This window comes from Centruroides sculpturatus, unplaced genomic scaffold, assembly GCF_000671375.1.
Source record: "Centruroides sculpturatus isolate CEXI.00-Female unplaced genomic scaffold, Cexi_2.0 scaffold142, whole genome shotgun sequence".
Lineage (NCBI taxonomy): Eukaryota > Metazoa > Arthropoda > Arachnida > Scorpiones > Buthidae > Centruroides > Centruroides sculpturatus.
The window spans coordinates 775,400-800,055 of record NW_019384352.1 but is presented as its reverse complement, the minus strand read 5'-3'; the positions used below and the strand labels follow the sequence as shown (position 1 = coordinate 800,055).

At 34.8% G+C, this 24,656-nt stretch overlaps 2 protein-coding genes across 2 annotated transcripts; both read right to left on the bottom strand.

The window, feature by feature from the left end:
* Positions 1–4,453: 4,453 nt before the first annotated feature.
* On the bottom strand, positions 4,454–6,901 carry LOC111638040. The gene is made up of 3 exons (XM_023383675.1): positions 6,811–6,901; positions 6,548–6,678; positions 4,454–4,994 (listed from the first exon to the last, which is right to left on the bottom strand). The coding sequence occupies exons 1-3, from the start codon at positions 6,842–6,844 to the stop codon at positions 4,521–4,523; spliced, it is 639 nt and encodes a 212-aa protein (XP_023239443.1). The 5' UTR covers positions 6,845–6,901; the 3' UTR covers positions 4,454–4,520.
* Positions 6,902–15,063: 8,162 nt separating this feature from the next.
* On the bottom strand, positions 15,064–17,511 carry LOC111638034. The gene is made up of 3 exons (XM_023383662.1): positions 17,421–17,511; positions 17,158–17,288; positions 15,064–15,604 (listed from the first exon to the last, which is right to left on the bottom strand). The coding sequence occupies exons 1-3, from the start codon at positions 17,452–17,454 to the stop codon at positions 15,131–15,133; spliced, it is 639 nt and encodes a 212-aa protein (XP_023239430.1). The 5' UTR covers positions 17,455–17,511; the 3' UTR covers positions 15,064–15,130.
* Positions 17,512–24,656: the final 7,145 nt, after the last annotated feature.

Below are 24,656 nucleotides of genomic sequence, written 5' to 3'. Positions count from 1 at the left end.
GATCACTTTCGATTTCAACATCGCTCTGGTTCACGACTAATTGTGTTGTAAGTCGGATACATGGAAATATTCGTTATAGGCTATATTTCGATTAAAAGGACGTTTTTGTTGGATGGGCAGAGTTATTATAATGAACTATTGACGACTTTGTTAACTTCGGCTTTACCATGTGGAATGCTTAAGAAAAATATTTCTTTATTATCATTTAAGAAACAATAAATTTATCGGCAGTGTGAACGTTTAAAGAAAACAAAGAACCAAGGATTAAGAATGTTTCGTAAAAATAAAACTAGAAACTTATTGGACGAATACTAGAAATTAAATAAAAGCTAGAATTCGCTATGTAAAGCGAAGAATAAATTATTTTCGGCTAAAGTAAACTCACAACTACTGAGAAGTAAAATATAAAAAGAAATTTTTCATTAGTTAATAAATTTCGAACTAAAAAACCGTGTGAAAATATTATATCCATCTCGGATTGGTCGAATTATTACAGAGAGTATTTCGCTGGACCTAATACAGTAGTGTAATTTGATTTAAACAACAGTAATAATGTTTCTCTTATAGACAATCCTATCACTTAAGAGTAAATTGTATTAAAGATAAAATTTAAAAGGATCTTACATTTTATTTACACTAAAGTTTATGTTAATTACACTAAAGTAACGTTAATTTTTAAATATGTTTTTAATGTTATGTAATGTTAGCTTCTCGTCACGTGATCGTTGTAAATTTATTGTGTCGACGTGTTCGCGGCAGATTCTGCGCACTGATCTTTTCTTTTTTTTTATTACTCACTTGCGTAATCGTGATGGCGATGTAGTCATAGTTACTAAACGTATCTACTTATTTCGTATTATTTAAATTCATCACGCTTTATGGAAGAATTATTTAAAACCTCTACTTTCTGTCCAGGAAAAATTGAGCTTTCGGTTACGTTACATTGCACGGGAGCATTGTAAGCTTATTCCATTAAGCATCGTTTTGCGCCAAATTTCGTAGTTTAGCGTGGTGTTTCTGTCGCTGTCTTTTGAAGTTTACTTGGATAAAGTTACTTTAACCTTTACTGCGTGAATCAACACATTGTGTATTATTTTTAAGGAATAAAATATCAAATGTTTACTGTAAATTTATAATTTGTTTCGCAATACGCTACTTCATAGAAAAAAAAAAAAGTTAAAAATATTTGATTTTCGGCAATTATCCAGAACTGATCTTTCTTTGAATATAATGCAGGTAAGTAAAGGTGTGTATTATATTTATTTATTTGTGCATGTAGTTAGCTAGAATTAATTTTGAAACATTATTCCTTGGCATTTATAAGCGTGTTATTTAGATACTTAGTACTCTTACGTAGAACAATGTCAAAGAGTATATAAAATTCCATCAGCGAGTCAATTCTTAGGTAGATTTTTCCACATTTAAAATATAATTACACGAAATTAAACGGAGGTGAGTAGAGAAAGACTAAGTATAACTTGGCGAGATTAATAGAAAAACAATTAATATTACTCGATATTAAAAGAATTTATGTTTCGTCAATCTGTTTGATTACTGTGGTTTAGTGACTATGTATACCGTTGTAGTATACGTTACTTCGTTTTACTATATTAGAAAAAGTAGGTCACACAACGACCATTAGACGGATGACATTGACTGTCGGCTTTTCCGAAGTGCAGCGGACCCTCTCTCGGAAGTCAATCTTCTTTTTCTCGTGCGAGCCAAAGATTAATGTTAATTATTTTAAATCAAATATCGGTCATAATACATGCAATAAATATAAGATAATACATGCAATAAATCTAAAGATGAATATGAAGAACAACCAATCCCATCAAGGAATATTTAAAGAATTTACGCTTTATCGATTTGTTTTAATTATTTTGGTGTAGTGGCTGTACTTAATAATATTTTAGCTGTGTTTATAACATGGCGACGGTCGCACGGACTACTCCCGTAGCTGCATTTTAATTTTTGTCGCTACGCAACGTCTTTTTGGGTTTGATAGCAGGGATCTCGGTACCTTTCGACTAACGGTTACTCTTACCGCTACCGTAAAACACTTTACTCATTATCTCCGATAAAAAGGGTATTGGAAATAACAATGATGATGGAGAAGAGAATTGTAAAATCATCTACTGTTTACCCATCGTGCCTATTGCGGGAGGGGTGGAGTTGGCGGAACGTATGTAATGCTAAGCGAACAAAACTTTTGTTTCGAAAAGTGATTATGACACATTACATGAACTATTATTAATATAATCGTCTACAATAAGCGAGTAATTTTATTTTTATCGCAATTAAGTAACAACAGGAAGAGACATGTTTTCCCGAGACATTTACGGCCGGATGTTTTGAATAAAACACTTTCTAGTCTAAATAAAGTCATTTTGCTTGAAAATTATTAACAGAAGATTAAAAAACGAAGTTTTAGCGTTTGCCTACGTTATACCTGGAAGGCATGCTTTGAAAGAGTTGGGGCAATTGGAGGGAACGTTACGTCTAGACTGCTCAGAAATAATGCCGATTCGTTGATCTAACCTGTCTCGTTATAGAAAACACCAATAACTGTGTAGGAGACGTTTCAAGGAGAACTGTAAAAACCAATTAACGGCAAGGAATTGCTTGGTAGAGTTACTGTAGGAAGGAGGAGGTTGAAGGGTATATTTATTGTTTAAAAGAGGTAACACGGACGACACTCGTTAGAGTAGAAGAGTGCTACAGAGGCAACGGCAAATCAACGGTTAAATCGCTACCAATTCAATTTAATCGATTAATAAGTGTTTTACCACTCGATTTCAAGTGTTTCTCGCTGAATAAATGAAATATCAAATACTCCTCAGTTTAAAGGCTTATTTAAAAATTAAAATATTGTTTTATTTAATTTGATCACGTCTCTTCTACAGAAAGTTGAACAACAGATGACCTTAACTCCTTTCCAGTGTTGTGGGAGTGGCCACAAGGATTTCATTGCAAACATGACAACCCTGACGTCATTTAACATCGTGAGATTCGTTACCTGTCAATTATATATTCTTGAATTTGACTCTCTGTGTAAAGTATTGTCCTTTTAGAAAAGAGGGAACAAGGAAGCGCGACCTTGTCGATTGGACCCACGTGCGGTTTGGCAATATACCACTTGTAAGGTGTTGACCTGTAAACAGAGGGAAAACAAAGGAAGCGCCGACTTTTTCAATTGGACCCACCTGTGTTCAGACGATAGACTATTTGTTATACGGTAAACTACTGAATGTAAACAAGCGGCGGACGTGTATGTAAGCTCCACTTCCGTCGGATAACAGCGGACGTAGGTCAAAGCCGTTCGGACAAGAAAGGTTTGTGATTAGTCGGAAGTTTCTGTCCAAAAAAACCCTTAAATTACGGAGCGAACGGGAGAGGGAGGAGAGAATTGCAAGAGACTGGTAGGCCTACACAGTAGTCTCAGGCATTTGGAAAGCTCGCTGAGCGTAGAGAGAGTGTTCTAATCTGGTAAACATCTCAGGAACGGGTTAGAGCGAAGACTGGACATACCGTACAGTTGAGCCAACTCCACAAGCTGACTGAGGCCTCTCCAAAGTTTAATAGTTCCCTGAAACCAATCTAGTACGCCAGGCACCATGCTTTGTTACCTGTATGTGCTATGTTTTCGAACTTGTACACTCTGCATATAGAATATAGAATCTGAATATAGAATACTCTATAATATGAGTGTGAAGGTGTGCTTTCCATCGAACCTGGATCAGTATATCGAATCGTGATACGCACGGAAATCAACTCAGCGAAGCGGATTTTGGGAAAGAGCTTGACTAAGATCTTCACTCGCAGATTGGGACAAAAAACGTCAAGACTTAAATACGTTAAACTTTAAATAATTATATAAAATAGAGAAAAAAATCGAAAAATTTAAAAAAGTCAAAATGGATGCAGGATGATAAAGGCATTTAATATAAATTGTAAAAAAATTTTACCCAAAAACTACCGCCTAAAAATCACAGAAATAATTATGCGATAATACAGAATTATTTTTTTTTTCTAGACGTAACTATTAAAAAATTCTTAACCAAAAAGGAAAATAATTAGAAATTTTCCCACGCTTATGGCTCACTGCAAAAGGTAAAAGGACAGAATCCGGAAGCACGCTCGTGTAAGGATAATTTGAGGTGGAGAGCTTACACCACATTTTGTTTCCGAGTGCCGAAAAGTGGAACACTCAGCGGCTCATTACATGTGCCCCGCATCGACTTGCAAGAACTCGTGGAACAACTAAAACGTAAGAACGCGTTTAAGCCAAAACCACTTTTTATTTGTGCACGTGTTATATTGTCACATCGGATGTGGATAATTCAGTGTTAAACGCGGTGCGAGAATATTATTTAGCCAATTAAAATAGTTTGCAAGGAATTATGTGAAAGTTAGTTTGAAAAAGAACAAAATCAGCTAGAATATTTGTATGCAGTGCAATTGAATTGATATTTTATTACTTTATCGTAAATTTACATCAAAAAATAATTTATAATGTTTTAACGAGAATAGCTACATTTTTCATCCGTGATTCCAAAAAGAATTTTCAAGAACGTTTCCAAATTGTCTGTGGTATCGGACAGAAGATTGTTTTCTAGATTCTTTACAATAGCTGCAACATTTAATTCTTGAATGGCATCGATAAAGTCACAATTAGTAACTCCATTACGGATATAGGAGTAAATTCCAAAAAGACATATGTATATCTTTTGTACATATTTCTCTATAAGATCATTTGTCATGTTGCCAACAAGTTTTATCGCCTCGTTTCCTGTTATTACAACTACTGCTGTAATACATCTTATCACTCTGGTTGCACTAGCAGAATCATTGGCGTAACAAATTTTCTTTAACACGCACGGGATGAGTTTAAAAATTGAAAGCCAGTCACTTCCGCTGTTTGTTTCATTTTTACAACTGAGATAAGGAAGCATGCTCGAATTCAGACAATTCAATAACCCAAACCTTGCATTCTGAAAATATCAAGAAACATTGAAATTTGCAAGATTTATGCGTAAAATTTCTAGTCAATGAAAAGAATTGTTAACATTAAACGTACAATAAAAATTTCCCAAACAACAGAAAGGATTGTTGGAAGAACATTAATTAAAATTTAGACTTAATTCATTAATAATAATGATTTATTAGCTGTTAACAGAAAGCCTTTAGAACAATAATATTTGATTTACTTTAAAAGACGTAAAATATAATTAAAACCGAATAGTGTTGTGATAATTATCTTAAATTTTTTTTCTAGTAATACATTTTTTAAATTAATGCGAAATAATGATGGTTTCAATTGGTTTTGTCATGATTAAGTACGAGGAAAGTTATTTCCTTTAATGACACACCTTGATCGCCACGAAATTACACTAAAAAATCCCCCAAAAACATTTATTAAAATATTGGTATACAAAAGTTTATAATGAATATTCTGAAATTAATTAAACAACAATTATAAATCCATTAATTGCCTTTCTTACAAAGGTTTATATGATATTTAGTACAAGAAAAGGTGGTATTATGGAACCACCCCATGTGGAACTGATAATAAAGGCGAACTGTAGCGGATTGTGGCTGAACTGCACTAAGCAGACAGCCATAGCCAGGGGAAACCCCGTTTCGCTTCAGTTAAACGGTTGTCCGTATTTAATCAGCAAATTTGTTTTTTTCAAAATTTGCAAGTTTTGAATGCTAATTTAATTTAATTATTTTTAAAATATAAATTGTGTAGTTGTAGGTTCACTGGCGCACGTATTCCAGTTCAGAGACTTAAGGGTACTGTACTGTACAGTACATATTGATCTATGGGATGTTCACGTTTTTTAAAGTTTGGTGTCGACAGGAATTAAGTTAACCCAAGATGGAGATGCGTAAAATATGGACCCCATTGGTGCTTTTAATATGGAACTCAACTCCTCCGAACTCTCTCTTTGCAAGCAGACATTCGTCCGGAGAATTTGTGAAAAAGATACTAGGTAGAAAGCCAATTCTTCTCGAGAATATCGAAAAAGATATGCTGGAATATATATTGTCGATGGAGGTCATATTTTTCTATTATAAAAGCATTTTTGCGATAAAATACATTGGAGTAAATAATTTTGTAATTATTTCACATACTTTGTACTTTCCTATTTGTTTTTGGATACATTAAAGCATTTTTTGAAAACATACCGTAAGGTTCCGTACTACCACCCGGTTTTTTCTGAGCCTAATTTCTGACATTTTGTACAGAAGCCTTCAAAAACCATACTTATAGTTACACTAGTGAAAAATCAAACTAGAAACATTTAGTTTAATAGTTACCGGTACTTTTCGCACAAAAAATTTGGGTGTAGTTACGATACCTTGTTTACAATTCACTATAATGAAAATGGGGTTTCATAATACCACCTTCTCCTCTACATAAATGCCAGAGCTTTAGAAATAGCAAAAATAAACCAAGTTTCTATAATAACTAACTGTACTGCATACTAAAACATTACATAATATTAATTATTTATATTATTTTAGACTTTTTACTTACAGGACCGAATTCTTTCAACACAGCAGACAATTTTTCAGGTAAATTATTAATAATATCAGTGGACAATGACTCGACAACAGTTGACAGAACATTATTTACTACACAATTCCCGGGTTGATTTAGAATTAAACCTTAAAACATAAATTACGATTAAAACATAAATATTAATGTTAAAGAAAATTTTACAATAAATTCTCTGCCAGAAAAATATTCGGAATAAACAAATTTTACTAATCGGCAATAGAAAATGAATAATTAAATACTTAAGATGAGAAACGGCAGCAAGAACTTCATCATGATTGTACTTGAAACTTCAAGAGAGTGAGCAATTTCCAACTTCAATTAGCGATGACGAATTATCTTTTATAACTCTAACATATGTATTTCAACCACGTATAGTACAAGTACAGATTTGACGTCACATAGATGAACAGAGCGATATTTCCATCTGTTCCTGTTGTAAATTCCACACACGTTTTCTTCAAAATATTTTTAAANAATCGATGCCCGCGGTCGCGTTACACAGGTGGTCGTTTAATACAGGTAACTTATACGAAGACTCTATGGATAAACTATTCCGTGCCAGAAATTTTTGCCCGTTTTGACAGGTGCCCGTCGAATGCAGGTGGTCGTCTAAGCAGTTTTCACTGTATTTGGGTTCCATTCTTTATCTTAAGGTCATTTATCGTAGAATATCCCTCCTATAGATTTTATATACGCGTGATAGGTCGGAAATCCTGACGTTGATCGGGATCTCCATTTCCACTCATATATAGGTCATCCTTCGATGCATTGACGGGATCAAACGATTCGAGAAGGAAAGTGCGTTGTCAACCTTTCGGTAACGACCCACTGTGATCTCACACAATATCTCAGAATGGGTAAAGTTTAATAAACGAAATTTGGCACTGTAGCTTGTGTATAAAGGGACAGTAATGCTGTTAAAGTTTGGTTTTTTAATTAACGGTGAACAGGGTGGAGATATAGAAGAGATCGTGTTTCATATCTACAGTGTAATCTGACTTAATGACTATTTTACTCGTTATTAGCGTTCACAATTTTTTATAAAACTCGTCAATTAAGCTTTTCGTTATTTTATAACAGTACAGTAGCTCACGGTTAAGATGCTGTAGACTGAGATGTTTTTCCCTTAAATCGTTCAAATTCTGCAGTATCATCGTTCTACCCATAAGCAATGGCGTCGAAAGATGTCGCCGATCCGAAGAAAATATTGACATGGGCCTCGGGAAAGATTCAAAAAAGTTGTGAAATGAAGTTCGGGTTCCCGTGAATCCCGGCCCGAAAAATATTGCCCCATATCCCACTCTGTCTCCAGTCCTGCATATATGACGCTTGTTAAAAATTCCTGCATAAGATGATACAAAGTATCGATTCCATCAAGCAATTTTTACTTGCTTAAAACGATCACGTCGGTGACCAATGGTGTTTTCCTCAGAAAATGCGTGCATAGAAATTCTGTAGTCTCTATAGAAGGGCAGCGCGAAATTCGATATTACTGATATAGGAAGTTAATACAGAAATATATGAAGTTAATTAATTTAACAATTCAATGCTAAGAAACTTTAAAATTTGAAGATTTAGATTACAAATGAAATTTGTTACGGTTGATTCCAATGTCGGCAATTAGGCAGGACGGCCGAGCAATCGAGCGGTCGAGGTGGCAGACTACTATTCTAGGAGGAGTCCTACTCGAATTCGGACGGGTCGGATAATCTCCAGGAATTTTTCGGGGATGATCTATCGGGATATGTCACGCCCCGTCTTTCACCACCCGGCGGTCCATTGTGTGCCTGGCCGAAACCATAATGGGCTCGCCTAAAACGAGAACCTCTTTAGTGTCTATAGGGTGGAAGGGTTTTCTCCACGAATGTAACGCCTGAATAGGGACCAGTTACCCTTAAAAAGGCCTTCCGGAAGGCATCTCCCTAGGGCCTAGGCAGAACGCCCAAGTGTTGGATTGTCATAACTTAATAAAACAAACAGTTCGAGTCGAGTTCTCTCGTATTTCTGAAGAATAGATCATTGTTTTTCGCCAGAAAAATACATTTCTGACATTTCAAAGTCGAGTTATGTAAACTTCAAACAACGCACACACTAACATTTATACATACAGAAAAATCCCCAAGTATTTTGCTCATTTCTGGACGTTTCAAAGTGTCCTAAGTCCAAAAATATGAAAATTATAGGTGGTTATTTTTTTGACCAAACCCCATTCTTTCTATCTATTATAGGCTATATCACAGAGGAAAAGTGTGGCTATCTGAAATAATAATTTACTCAATTATTAATCGAGGTTTCAAATATTTTTTGCAATCGAATTTTTCCTACAATTCATTAATCTGCATAATGACACTTACCGCCCCTAAAGCCCAGCTGGGCCTGTCTAACGAGTGTGATGTTATCTTGTTTATAAATTTTGATTGGTTCTTAATCAAATAATTCTTACAAGTGTTTATATACATAACATCTATATCGCACGTTTCCGATTATTTTCGAGAAAGGGCACAGGCATTATTAAACTTCAAAGTACGCATATGTTATAAAATAACAATGATGTTGAAGGGGAAAAATAATATAATATAAATGTGTAGGCCCCGGAATCAATTGAAACCTCAGTACATGCACGCGCAGGACGAAAATCGCCATCTTGAGCGTGCAAAAACACAGTCTTCTCGTTGCTTAAAGTTGTAATCCAAGAAATACTTTTGCTTTTTATTTATTTATTAAGGTTTTTGATTAACTCGAAAGCTTTGTGTAAATATAACTCACCTCTGCGTGCATTAGAAAAGGTTTAAAATTAACAATTTAAAAGCTTGTAGACCTATATACACCCTCTGACGGCCGTCTGCCTGTACAGGTTTGTTGGTGTTTTATGGCTCAAGGGCCATATAGACCAAGCTGCGCCATAAATACTGTACAGAGCCAAGTTACTAATATGTTAAGATCGATAACATATATATTTTATTATTATAAAACGACAAATTACTTAATTTTGAAGATAGAAATGATTTTAAAATATATATTTATGAGTAAGTTTATCATTAAGTCTTTGTGGATAGATTGATTGTCCTATCCCTTTCTGAATTAATGTAATAGTCTGTTCACTAGATACTACTATTGTTTTTACACTTTCGTTTTAGGGACTTGTAAATATTTTAAAATACTGTATAATCAGTTTACGATATAACTTAAAGCCTTCATAAACCATTTTATATGGACATTTCATTCTTATAAATTAAGTGTTTTGATTATTAACGAAATTGTAAGATTTTAAGATATTTTTAATTAATTTATTGAGAAAATAAAGGTAATAAACGAGTTGATGTATGATATTCCCTCGTATTCCCGATTCAAACAAGTGTCCCGCGTGTTGTTCTATGCGGCGCGTGCCTTAAATACCTAGCGTTTTTTTCTTATTTAATTAAAAATGCCACTCTTTTATGGTTGTTATCTTAGAATTAAAAATTGCAAATACGTTTTTAGCTTTTGGGCAAAAATAATAAATACGAAATGCAAATTGCGTAATAATTTTAGTCAAAGAAAATTAGATGTAAAATTTTTCACAGATAAAATACCAATAAATTCATCATTAATTATTCATAAATTAGTCAATAGTTAATACACAAATAACGGAACAAAAGAAGGCTGTGTTTTTAATTATCTACGATTTTTTATATTACGATTTTATAGATCTTTATAATATGCTTTTATTTAAAATAGAAGATTTGTTGAAGAATTTTTCTCGGAATTTTAGGAGACGAATGCCAGAATAGGCGAGGAACTGGATAATTTTTTAGCCGGAATTAATATTATTGTTTTAAATTCCCGAAAATCTAATGATTTCGTATTAAACCAAAGAGAAAAAGGATATTTACAATTAATTATGTCGTATGAATTAAATATTTCAAACGGTCGATGTGTCTTCGGCTAAATTTACTTTTCTTTCGACAGTCGGTCTATCTGTTATAGATTTAATAACAGTAAACGTAAATTAATTATATGGATTATTAAATTTTAGCGTTGTTGATATTCTTAATTCTGATCACTTTCGATTTCAACATTGCTCTGGTTCACGACTAATTGTGTTGTAAGTCGGATACATGGAAATATTCGTTATAGGCTATATTTCGATTAAAAGGACGTTTTTGTTGGATGGGCAGAGTTATTATAATGAACTATTGACGACTTTGTTAACTTCGGCTTTACCATGTGGAATGCTTAAGAAAAATATTTCTTTATTATCATTTAAGAAACAATAAATTTATCGGCAGTGTGAACGTTTAAAGAAAACAAAGAACCAAGGATTAAGAATGTTTCGTAAAAATAAAACTAGAAACTTATTGGACGAATACTAGAAATTAAATAAAAGCTAGAATTCGCTATGTAAAGCGAAGAATAAATTATTTTCGGCTAAAGTAAACTCACAACTACTGAGAAGTAAAATATAAAAAGAAATTTTTCATTAGTTAATAAATTTCGAACTAAAAAACCGTGTGAAAATATTATATCCATCTCGGATTGGTCGAATTATTACAGAGAGTATTTCGCTGGACCTAATACAGTAGTGTAATTTGATTTAAACAACAGTAATAATGTTTCTCTTATAGACAATCCTATCACTTAAGAGTAAATTGTATTAAAGATAAAATTTAAAAGGATCTTACATTTTATTTACACCAAAGTTTATGTTAATTACACTAAAGTAACGTTAATTTTTAAATATGTTTTTAATGTTATGTAATGTTAGCTTCTCGTCACGTGATCGTTGTAAATTTATTGTGTCGACGTGTTCGCGGCAGATTCTGCGCACTGATCTTTTCTTTTTTTTTTTATTACTCACTTGCGTAATCGTGATGGCGATGTAGTCATAGTTACTAAACGTATCTACTTATTTCGTATTATTTAAATTCATCACGCTTTATGGAAGAATTATTTAAAACCTCTACTTTCTGTCCAGGAAAAATTGAGCTTTCGGTTACGTTACATTGCACGGGAGCATTGTAAGCTTATTCCATTAAGCATCGTTTTGCGCCAAATTTCGTAGTTTAGCGTGGTGTTTCTGTCGCTGTCTTTTGAAGTTTACTTGGATAAAGTTACTTTAACCTTTACTGCGTGAATCAACACATTGTGTATTATTTTTAAGGAATAAAATATCAAATGTTTACTGTAAATTTATAATTTGTTTCGCAATACGCTACTTCATAGAAAAAAAAAAAAGTTAAAAATATTTGATTTTCGGCAATTATCCAGAACTGATCTTTCTTTGAATATAATGCAGGTAAGTAAAGGTGTGTATTATATTTATTTATTTGTGCATGTAGTTAGCTAGAATTAATTTTGAAACATTATTCCTTGGCATTTATAAGCGTGTTATTTAGATACTTAGTACTCTTACGTAGAACAATGTCAAAGAGTATATAAAATTCCATCAGCGAGTCAATTCTTAGGTAGATTTTTCCACATTTAAAATATAATTACACGAAATTAAACGGAGGTGAGTAGAGAAAGACTAAGTATAACTTGGCGAGATTAATAGAAAAACAATTAATATTACTCGATATTAAAAGAATTTATGTTTCGTCAATCTGTTTGATTACTGTGGTTTAGTGACTATGTATACCGTTGTAGTATACGTTACTTCGTTTTACTATATTAGAAAAAGTAGGTCACACAACGACCATTAGACGGATGACATTGACTGTCGGCTTTTCCGAAGTGCAGCGGACCCTCTCTCGGAAGTCAATCTTCTTTTTCTCGTGCGAGCCAAAGATTAATGTTAATTATTTTAAATCAAATATCGGTCATAATACATGCAATAAATATAAGATAATACATGCAATAAATCTAAAGATGAATATGAAGAACAACCAATCCCATCAAGGAATATTTAAAGAATTTACGCTTTATCGATTTGTTTTAATTATTTTGGTGTAGTGGCTGTACTTAATAATATTTTAGCTGTGTTTATAACATGGCGACGGTCGCACGGACTACTCCCGTAGCTGCATTTTAATTTTTGTCGCTACGCAACGTCTTTTTGGGTTTGATAGCAGGGATCTCGGTACCTTTCGACTAACGGTTACTCTTACCGCTACCGTAAAACACTTTACTCATTATCTCCGATAAAAAGGGTATTGGAAATAACAATGATGATGGAGAAGAGAATTGTAAAATCATCTACTGTTTACCCATCGTGCCTATTGCGGGAGGGGTGGAGTTGGCGGAACGTATGTAATGCTAAGCGAACAAAACTTTTGTTTCGAAAAGTGATTATGACACATTACATGAACTATTATTAATATAATCGTCTACAATAAGCGAGTAATTTTATTTTTATCGCAATTAAGTAACAACAGGAAGAGACATGTTTTCCCGAGACATTTACGGCCGGATGTTTTGAATAAAACACTTTCTAGTCTAAATAAAGTCATTTTGCTTGAAAATTATTAACAGAAGATTAAAAAACGAAGTTTTAGCGTTTGCCTACGTTATACCTGGAAGGCATGCTTTGAAAGAGTTGGGGCAATTGGAGGGAACGTTACGTCTAGACTGCTCAGAAATAATGCCGATTCGTTGATCTAACCTGTCTCGTTATAGAAAACACCAATAACTGTGTAGGAGACGTTTCAAGGAGAACTGTAAAAACCAATTAACGGCAAGGAATTGCTTGGTAGAGTTACTGTAGGAAGGAGGAGGTTGAAGGGTATATTTATTGTTTAAAAGAGGTAACACGGACGACACTCGTTAGAGTAGAAGAGTGCTACAGAGGCAACGGCAAATCAACGGTTAAATCGCTACCAATTCAATTTAATCGATTAATAAGTGTTTTACCACTCGATTTCAAGTGTTTCTCGCTGAATAAATGAAATATCAAATACTCCTCAGTTTAAAGGCTTATTTAAAAATTAAAATATTGTTTTATTTAATTTGATCACGTCTCTTCTACAGAAAGTTGAACAACAGATGACCTTAACTCCTTTCCAGTGTTGTGGGAGTGGCCACAAGGATTTCATTGCAAACATGACAACCCTGACGTCATTTAACATCGTGAGATTCGTTACCTGTCAATTATATATTCTTGAATTTGACTCTCTGTGTAAAGTATTGTCCTTTTAGAAAAGAGGGAACAAGGAAGCGCGACCTTGTCGATTGGACCCACGTGCGGTTTGGCAATATACCACTTGTAAGGTGTTGACCTGTAAACAGAGGGAAAACAAAGGAAGCGCCGACTTTTTCAATTGGACCCACCTGTGTTCAGACGATAGACTATTTGTTATACGGTAAACTACTGAATGTAAACAAGCGGCGGACGTGTATGTAAGCTCCACTTCCGTCGGATAACAGCGGACGTAGGTCAAAGCCGTTCGGACAAGAAAGGTTTGTGATTAGTCGGAAGTTTCTGTCCAAAAAAACCCTTAAATTACGGAGCGAACGGGAGAGGGAGGAGAGAATTGCAAGAGACTGGTAGGCCTACACAGTAGTCTCAGGCATTTGGAAAGCTCGCTGAGCGTAGAGAGAGTGTTCTAATCTGGTAAACATCTCAGGAACGGGTTAGAGCGAAGACTGGACATACCGTACAGTTGAGCCAACTCCACAAGCTGACTGAGGCCTCTCCAAAGTTTAATAGTTCCCTGAAACCAATCTAGTACGCCAGGCACCATGCTTTGTTACCTGTATGTGCTATGTTTTCGAACTTGTACACTCTGCATATAGAATATAGAATCTGAATATAGAATACTCTATAATATGAGTGTGAAGGTGTGCTTTCCATCGAACCTGGATCAGTATATCGAATCGTGATACGCACGGAAATCAACTCAGCGAAGCGGATTTTGGGAAAGAGCTTGACTAAGATCTTCACTCGCAGATTGGGACAAAAAACGTCAAGACTTAAATACGTTAAACTTTAAATAATTATATAAAATAGAGAAAAAAATCGAAAAATTTAAAAAAGTCAAAATGGATGCAGGATGATAAAGGCATTTAATATAAATTGTAAAAAAATTTTACCCAAAAACTACCGCCTAAAAATCACAGAAATAATTATGCGATAATACAGAATTATTTTTTTTTTCTAGACGTAACTATTAAAAAATTCTTAACCAAAAAGGAAAATAATTAGAAATTTTCCCACGCTTATGGCTCACTGCAAAAGGTAAAAGGACAGAATCCGGAAGCACGCTCGTGTAAGGATAATTTGAGGTGGAGAGCTTACACCACATTTTGTTTCCGAGTGCCGAAAAGTGGAACACTCAGCGGCTCATTACATGTGCCCCGCATCGACTTGCAAGAACTCGTGGAACAACTAAAACGTAAGAACGCGTTTAAGCCAAAACCACTTTTTATTTGTGCACGTGTTATATTGTCACATCGGATGTGGATAATTCAGTGTTAAACGCGGTGCGAGAATATTATTTAGCCAATTAAAATAGTTTGCAAGGAATTATGTGAAAGTTAGTTTGAAAAAGAACAAAATCAGCTAGAATATTTGTATGCAGTGCAATTGAATTGATATTTTATTACTTTATCGTAAATTTACATCAAAAAATAATTTATAATGTTTTAACGAGAATAGCTACATTTTTCATCCGTGATTCCAAAAAGAATTTTCAAGAACGTTTCCAAATTGTCTGTGGTATCGGACAGAAGATTGTTTTCTAGATTCTTTACAATAGCTGCAACATTTAATTCTTGAATGGCATCGATAAAGTCACAATTAGTAACTCCATTACGGATATAGGAGTAAATTCCAAAAAGACATATGTATATCTTTTGTACATATTTCTCTATAAGATCATTTGTCATGTTGCCAACAAGTTTTATCGCCTCGTTTCCTGTTATTACAACTACTGCTGTAATACATCTTATCACTCTGGTTGCACTAGCAGAATCATTGGCGTAACAAATTTTCTTTAACACGCACGGGATGAGTTTAAAAATTGAAAGCCAGTCACTTCCGCTGTTTGTTTCATTTTTACAACTGAGATAAGGAAGCATGCTCGAATTCAGACAATTCAATAACCCAAACCTTGCATTCTGAAAATATCAAGAAACATTGAAATTTGCAAGATTTATGCGTAAAATTTCTAGTCAATGAAAAGAATTGTTAACATTAAACGTACAATAAAAATTTCCCAAACAACAGAAAGGATTGTTGGAAGAACATTAATTAAAATTTAGACTTAATTCATTAATAATAATGATTTATTAGCTGTTAACAGAAAGCCTTTAGAACAATAATATTTGATTTACTTTAAAAGACGTAAAATATAATTAAAACCGAATAGTGTTGTGATAATTATCTTAAATTTTTTTTCTAGTAATACATTTTTTAAATTAATGCGAAATAATGATGGTTTCAATTGGTTTTGTCATGATTAAGTACGAGGAAAGTTATTTCCTTTAATGACACACCTTGATCGCCACGAAATTACACTAAAAAATCCCCCGAAAACATTTATTAAAATATTGGTATACAAAAGTTTATAATGAATATTCTGAAATTAATTAAACAACAATTATAAATCCATTAATTGCCTTTCTTACAAAGGTTTATATGATATTTAGTACAAGAAAAGGTGGTATTATGGAACCACCCCATGTGGAACTGATAATAAAGGCGAACTGTAGCGGATTGTGGCTGAACTGCACTAAGCAGACAGCCATAGCCAGGGGAAACCCCGTTTCGCTTCAGTTAAACGGTTGTCCGTATTTAATCAGCAAATTTGTTTTTTTCAAAATTTGCAAGTTTTGAATGCTAATTTAATTTAATTATTTTTAAAATATAAATTGTGTAGTTGTAGGTTCACTGGCGCACATATTCCGGTTCAGAGACTTAAGGGTACTGTACTGTACAGTACATATTGATCTATGGGATGTTCACGTTTTTTAAAGTTTGGTGTCGACAGGAATTAAGTTAACCCAAGATGGAGATGCGTAAAATATGGACCCCATTGGTGCTTTTAATATGGAACTCAACTCCTCCGAACTCTCTCTTTGCAAGCAGACATTCGTCCGGAGAATTTGTGAAAAAGATACTAGGTAGAAAGCCAATTCTTCTCGAGAATATCGAAAAAGATATGCTGGAATATATATTGTCGATGGAGGTCATATTTTTCTATTATAAAAGCATTTTTGCGATAAAATACATTGGAGTAAATAATTTTGTAATTATTTAACATACTTTGTACTTTCCTATTTGTTTTTGGATACATTAAAGCATTTTTTGAAAACATACCGTAAGGTTCCGTACTACCACCCGGTTTTTTCTGAGCCTAATTTCTGACATTTTGTACAGAAGCCTTCAAAAACCATACTTATAGTTACACTAGTGAAAAATCAAACTAGAAACATTTAGTTTAATAGTTACCGGTACTTTTCGCACAAAAAATTTGGGTGTAGTTACGATACCTTGTTTACAATTCACTATAATGAAAATGGGGTTTCATAATACCACCTTCTCCTCTACATAAATGCCAGAGCTTTAGAAATAGCAAAAATAAACCAAGTTTCTATAATAACTAACTGTACTGCATACTAAAACATTACATAATATTAATTATTTATATTATTTTAGACTTTTTACTTACAGGACCGAATTCTTTCAACACAGCAGACAATTTTTCAGGTAAATTATTAATAATATCAGTGGACAATGACTCGACAACAGTTGACAGAACATTATTTACTACACAATTCCCGGGTTGATTTAGAATTAAACCTTAAAACATAAATTACGATTAAAACATAAATATTAATGTTAAAGAAAATTTTACAATAAATTCTCTGCCAGAAAAATATTCGGAATAAACAAATTTTACTAATCGGCAATAGAAAATGAATAATTAAATACTTAAGATGAGAAACGGCAGCAAGAACTTCATCATGATTGTACTTGAAACTTCAAGAGAGTGAGCAATTTCCAACTTCAATTAGCGATGACGAATTATCTTTTATAACTCTAACATATGTATTTCAACCACGTATAGTACAAGTACAGATTTGACGTCACATAGATGAACAGAGCGATATTTCCATCTGTTCCTGTTGTAAATTCCACACACGTTTTCTTCAAAATATTTTTAAATTAAAAAGTAAAATTATAAATTTCTTATTTAAATTTCGACGACAATTAAAATATTTATCTTGAAGTAAGCAGTATTTTTAAAATTTCCCATAGAAGTTACATACAAACGAGTAATTACTGTATTTATCGTGCAGTGGTCATCTCACCACGTCGGGCGTCAATTTTTACTCCTATTTTTAATTTATTTATTTTAAAATCTACGCTCTCCACTCACGTTAGTAGTGGCTGTCCTCTGCACCTCATACTTTTCCTATATCAATGAAGTCGTGACGTCTTCGATGTATTTCCTTACAGGGGGAAAATGTTTGAATTGAAATAACGTCACTCTCGATTTGTATGGGACGTTCCTGTATAGTTAATCGGGGTCTACGTCCCGACCCCTTCCATCTCTTGTCTTGGTTTTCATGAAACTGCCTCCGTTCAGGATACTAAATTAAGAAACGACACAGTCAGAGAAAATATATAGGTGTACAATTTTTATCAAATTGCTGCCCAATAATTTTGGAAAACCATTCTTTATACCGCTATTATTATCCATCTGACGATAATTTACAACAAATAAAATCAAACTTTACAAGAAATTGCCAAACAGGATGGCGTGTGCGTAAATCGGCATTCAGATAAACTCGCTTCATCCTTATTTAAATTGTTATGAAAATTATAATATTTTCATAACAATGAGTACTTTTTCTCAAGTAGAATCAGCCCATTTGCTCGTATTGTTGTTCTATATGTAATATGTCTTTTATGATGTCATCAGATGCTAAATACAGTAATAATATAGAAACTGTCAAGTTATATAACATTTTAACGTACATCTCGATGTTTGCGTAGATAAATTAAAAGTTTTCGCTGACATTTGACAGTGAAGAAAATGCAGTGATTAATTAATGTTTACACGACAATACAGAAGAAGTGAAAACGACAAATTAATTAAAAATGTATACGACAGTTTTTCAACAAGATTACTTGTATATTAGAAGGAATAAACAGTTTACTTTCATATGAAGCAAAATTGAATTTATAAATGATACGAATAACTTTTAAAATTTTGCTGTGATAAAAGCCGATTTGGCTGATTTAGCAGGAAATAGTGTGACCGGAGAATCGGCACCTCTTTAGCGCCTTGTCAGGACTGACACCCCCGTGTTCCGATGACACGGAAGCCGACACGGCGTGTTGATTCCGTATTAGAACGTTGGTCACGCGAGAGACCGCGTGTGCGGGCGATCAGAGGACAGAGAGGCAGCCACACTGAAGTAAAATACGAGAGTTAACAACTAAACTACCGTTTAGTAATCACAAAAAGAATTATGTGACCGGAGGGTCGGCACCTCTTCCATGCCTTGTCAGGATGACCGCACTGTGTCCTTTTCGACACAGACGTCGCGACAGCAAATTCGTTTTTGTTACTAGGTAACGCGAGCGGTTGGATGTGTGAGGCCTGGACGTCATCCCCTCCCGACGGAAAGCTGGCTGTCGAGTTAAGCCAATAAATCGCTGACTTTAGATCGGGAAACAAGCCCGGGGCTGTAAAGGAACGGGGTGTGAGACGATTTAGGCTAATTTTCGCCAAATAGATTCGTCCCCGATCGTAGATCGTGGAAGGGTGGAAAAAGATCGACCGCCGAATTCAATGATCATCTTTCACAGAGTTCAAAGAGGGAAGTTGAAACTGTAATCAAAGCTTTCTCTTCTGCAGCTGGGTCAAATAATTCCCAACCGCCTCCTCCTCTTTCGGAAAAGGCGGTTGGGACTGATTCGACCCAGCTGGGCCTTCTCCGAGTCAGAAAAATACATTAGACCAAAATTTACCAGACAGTCACTCGGGGAAGGACACGACCCGACTTCGGAAAGGTGCGACCCGGACAGGGATGTTCAGCAACCCCGCGGCCCGAATCGAGTCTCTGGCAACAGACCAGAGACCAATAAAGTTACAGAGGTCCACCGTTCGGACAAACCAAAACTTCGGGATTTCGGGTGAAAATCATATAAAAGCTTGAAATCTCAAGGACACGAGGAAGTTGTGAGTGGGAGATCGGGAGCGAGGCAGTCTGCTCTTAGATTCGACTGAGGTGAAGACCCAAGAGAGTATGGCAAGAGAGAGAAACTTAACTTTTCCGAGCACACTTCTCTACCCGCACTGGAGCGAACAGAGACCTAGCTTACTGTCGTGGATCTCTAATCTTCCACCCTCCAGAAACACCTTAGACTAGAGATGAAACTGGAGAACGCTACTCCCATACGTCAAAAGCCTTCTTCCGTTATCCTGACAGATCTGGGAAAAGCGAGGGTCATTTAACTTTTCACTTAAAACAGACCCTAGGCGAGTAGCGTCGGGCTGAAACCTTACAGTTCGTAAGCGGTCGGATTCGGGAGGAAGTGATGTTAGACAGCGTTGGAAGCAAGACACTCATATATACTGCTGGAGAAGTTAAATGCAACACTATGTGGGCCTCTAGATATTGCAGGTGTTGCATTTTACTTGGCTAGCAGTGTATTGAAATCGATAACATTTTTTAAAAACACTAAAATATCGATAAAAATGTGAGATAAGCCAAGGGCACAGGGGCTGTTCCCTAAATGCCACTTAATCGGCACAGGTTGTTAAAATCCGACCTCTGTGTCGTCAGATGGCGTAAACTCGATAGGAGGGCAAAATCGAGTCGGGAGTGAGCGAGCTAGTCGAGAGGCATCCGTTTTTCGAAGTGACGGCAGACAGGTTTAACATATAACAATAAGAAAGGTTTATTATATAACTACTAATTGAATACATATACAGGTTAAATAAGGCTAAATACAGCTAAATGCGATTACGATACAATTATTCTATTTCACCAGGATAGCGACTAATTTCTATTTCGAGAGAGAGTTTACAAATTTCTAACATACATAATACCTGTCAATAGTTGCAGGCAACGATCGTTGCTTCCTGGAATAGTCAGAGTCGCCGACATGTTTTCCAACCTGTTGTCTTCTCCTTGGGCTGGATCGACTCTGTTGAATGGAGGTCAGGGAGACGAAATGGGCACCATCACCAATTATAACTTCCAGTTTGATAGTGCCTCCAGCTTCTGGTAGCTCTCGCTTTAATCCTATTGTTTTGGGAAAGGGATCACGTGGTCGTCAAATGTTGACAATGACGAAACATTTTTGACAGCTAAGTGTCAACTTTTTTATCTGATTGTTATTAGAAACGGTGATCTAATTCCCAGAAAGAGCGTTTTTTCTATCAGATCTGTTTACAGTTAAATTTCTGACAACTGCGTGAAATTTTACAGAAATATGCATATTTCTTTTAAAAGTATATATGGAAAACACAATTATAAAATTAGAAACAACGATTTCAACATAAATAACGGTTGGAAAATAATACTGTTTCAATGCACTTATTTTCAGGCTTTTGGTAACAAAAAACTGAATTTTTTTAAGATTTTGATTGTTAATTTAAAGGAGTTAAATGGTTAATTAAATTAATTATAAAATCTTTAAAATATAAAATAATTAAAAAAGTCCTGTTTAGCTAACTTCAAAACTGTTTGTTATTTGCAATTCACAAGTGTTATTTTATTGTCGTTTAAACAGGTAAGCTGCCTACGAGTAACACCTACACACTACATCTGTAGCTTCTAACTGTAGACGAATTCGAAATTTATTAATGGCTTCTGTGTCCTATTCACAATCTGTTTGTCTTTTCTTACTTTCGAGAAAAGGGTTATGTGATCGGAGGGTTGGCACCTCTTCCATGCCTTGTAAGGATGACCACACTGTGTACGACACAGAAGTCGCGACAGCAAATTCGTTTATGTTATATTGAAATAGTAAACTGACGAAATGAGCAGGGCAGGTCAGAAATTTGCGAAAAGGTATCTTTTTCGACGTTGAGAACTTAATTAAAGGAAGATATACTCCTAAGAGTGAAAGTTGACAAAGTTATTATTAACAGCTTATGTTATTTAACTTGAAGTCCAGATTCACACAGTTATATAGCTGAAATCGCAACTTAGCTGAAACAAACGAGAATCACGTTATTACAATTCATAAATTTGTCCTGGAATGGTGTTAGGTAGATGACTGGCACGACTCTGTTGTTAAAGAAAAGGATGATGTAGACTAGGGATTCTCAAACGAGATCCCCGGATCCCGGTTGTTTTTTTAACCCGGGAAATCCAGCAAATTTCTTAAAACTTCACTTTTTTCTTATTTTGTGTTCGGGTTGAGGAAATTTTGCAAATAAAAAGTATAATTAACTCAAAAACGGTCAGAATACATTCATATTTATTCAATGCTACTTTTAAAACAGTCAAAGTACAGAAATCTAGAATACTGAAAAGCAAAAGAAGGACTACAACCTCGGAAACATCCTCCAGGCTACGGGTGAAGAAACACATAACACCCGTCTTTCATAAATGCATTAAAGACGATTCTACTCGCATAATTTGAATCGGAAAGGGCATTCTCGGTAGCGAGAATTAAACTTTTTATTAGTTAAATAAGAACCGGATCGACTGATCCGAGTATTTCTATATTTGCTTTTTAAAATCTTATTAGAAAAAAAAATTCAGATTTAGTTCATTCTACTTTTGGGAAAAATTATAAAGAATTATAAATTTCTATTTGTATCCTTGTATACTCGGACCTTGTTTACTAATAGAACTTATTATTCTGGTGTAGTTTTGGATTAGCAAATAAAGGAGAACTTACTTTAAAGTCAAAGGAAAGTGTCTTTACTTTTATCAGGTGAAAATAAAGAGATCGTTTTGACTTTTGAAGGGATCGATTTCACCGGGTGAAGTCGACCCCTTTTAATTTCTATTTATTTTCACTGACGACTTTTAAAAATTCACAAAACTTTAAACAACTATTTATGCAATTTATAAAAAAAAATCTGGGTCAAAGCAACCACCCACATCGGTTACCATGGTGATGAGACACCTTTGGAGTATACAAGTGTTCTCTGTTAACAGAATCTGAAAATTAAGAGGGTTACAACTTATTTATTTATTTAAGTGTTAATAAATTGCAGTATAAAATCTCAAATTTCGGCATCGTTTAATTATTAGACATGATTAAAATACGCTGTAATATATTTAGGAATGACAGAATAGTTGCCATCAGGATGCTTTGACCAAGACAATATAATAACGTTTTCCTATTTTGCTATTATGTATAGCCTAATAGGATAATTTACATTTGAATTCTACAAGGACGCCGACTTTTTATTCCCTACCGTCGGGATGGCTTAGGGTCTTTTCGTATGTGGGTGACGGTTTTGAGGAGGCAGGAAAGACGAGTGTTTCACAAAGAAACCGTTTATTTTTAACAAATACGCTTACGTAATATTATCAAGTTCCTGGGGTTCAAAGTTCTGTGAGTTGTCTTCGAATGACTCTTTTCTTTTGTTCGGATCCCACGCTGACAGGGCTCCGTAGCGGCGATACTTTAATGTTCGTAATCGGGCGATTCATCAGAAAAAACGATGAACGGACGTATGACGAGCGATGATACCAGTAAAACAACAGGTAGATTAGGGGAGGCCACTCTCTGTCTTTGACGATGGAGTTTTTATAAGTTTTTCGTGACCGAATCATCGTTAATTGGATGAAAATGTGCAATTATATATTTTCTTTAGACTTATTATTACTGGTGTGAAGTCCGCTAATCTGACGCAGTTGTCCGGGAGAAATGTAAACAACTCCGATTGAAAAAACGCTGCTAGTGAGAATTAGATCGAGGTCACCGTTTGTGATAACAATTAGATAGAAAAGTTGACATATAGGTGTCAAAAATGCACCGTTATTGTCAATATTTGACGGTCGTGTGACACTTTTCCCATGACAATCGAATAAAAGCTCGAGCACCCGAAAGCTCAGAGCGATCCAAAGGAAGTTATACTTCTCAATGTGCGCATCTCGTCTCCCGGACTTCTATACAACGAATCCGAACGGAAGAAAGGAGAAGATATTGGTAGAAGACAGACCATGGGTTCGAACTTCCACACTTATCGCCATACTACAGTTTATACGCCGGACTACGATTCCTACGAACCATTCGACGCATATCATTCGTTCCCTGATAGAGGTATTTTTATTAGAGCATTGTGAACTTTCTTTCTGAGGATAGGGTTTAGTTGATAAGAGCTGCCCCTTCGTAAATATTTAATCGCATTTAACCGACTTTGTTACCTTTAGATTTTATTAAATGCTTTGTCTATTTGTTTAACGTGTCTCCTCTCTCTCAAAGGACGCCTGTCGATTCGCTCATCTCCCTCGCCACTCGATAAAAACTCATCCGAAACGACAAAGTTGGCGAGTTTTATCCACTCGACTTGTAAGTGGCAATTAGGGTACTGACCTTGTGCCCTCGTATTCTCACACTCGTTTTATCAGGGGAACCGGAACTGCTTACCATAAAGTGTGAAAACATTTTGAACGTTTTTACAATGGCCGAAAATACAAAGAACTTCGTAGAAAATATCACTATTCGACATTTTTGTTACGATGTTTAATAATACTATCATTTAAATTAGATTTAGAACGAAACTTTTGTAAGCAATAAGTACACGAAAATGGCTTCTCCCCTGTGTGAGTTCGGAGATGTTTAATCAGAACATCCTTTCGTCTTCGTTTGTAACTTAAAAGGTTTTTCAGCAATGTGAGCCTTTACGTGGTTAAGTAGACTGCTAGAATAGTTAAACTGGCGATTAAAGAACTTGCGAGTGTCCTCCAGTGTCAACCCTTTGACAATACTTTAATCCGTTTTTCGAAATCAATTGGTTCAAATTTTTACGAAAATTTTTGAAAATAATCTAAAACGAAAGAGGATGAAACGAATATCTTCTTTTTAGCTTTGGAATCCTGTTTAGTTCTGTTAATTAATTAAAGAAAGGTCCAGAATTTAGAGAATCGAATAGGCTTTGTTTCGATTATTTTAATTTATCTACGCAAACATTTAGATGTACTGTACCTTAAATTGTTCTTTAATTTGACAGTTTCTAAATTA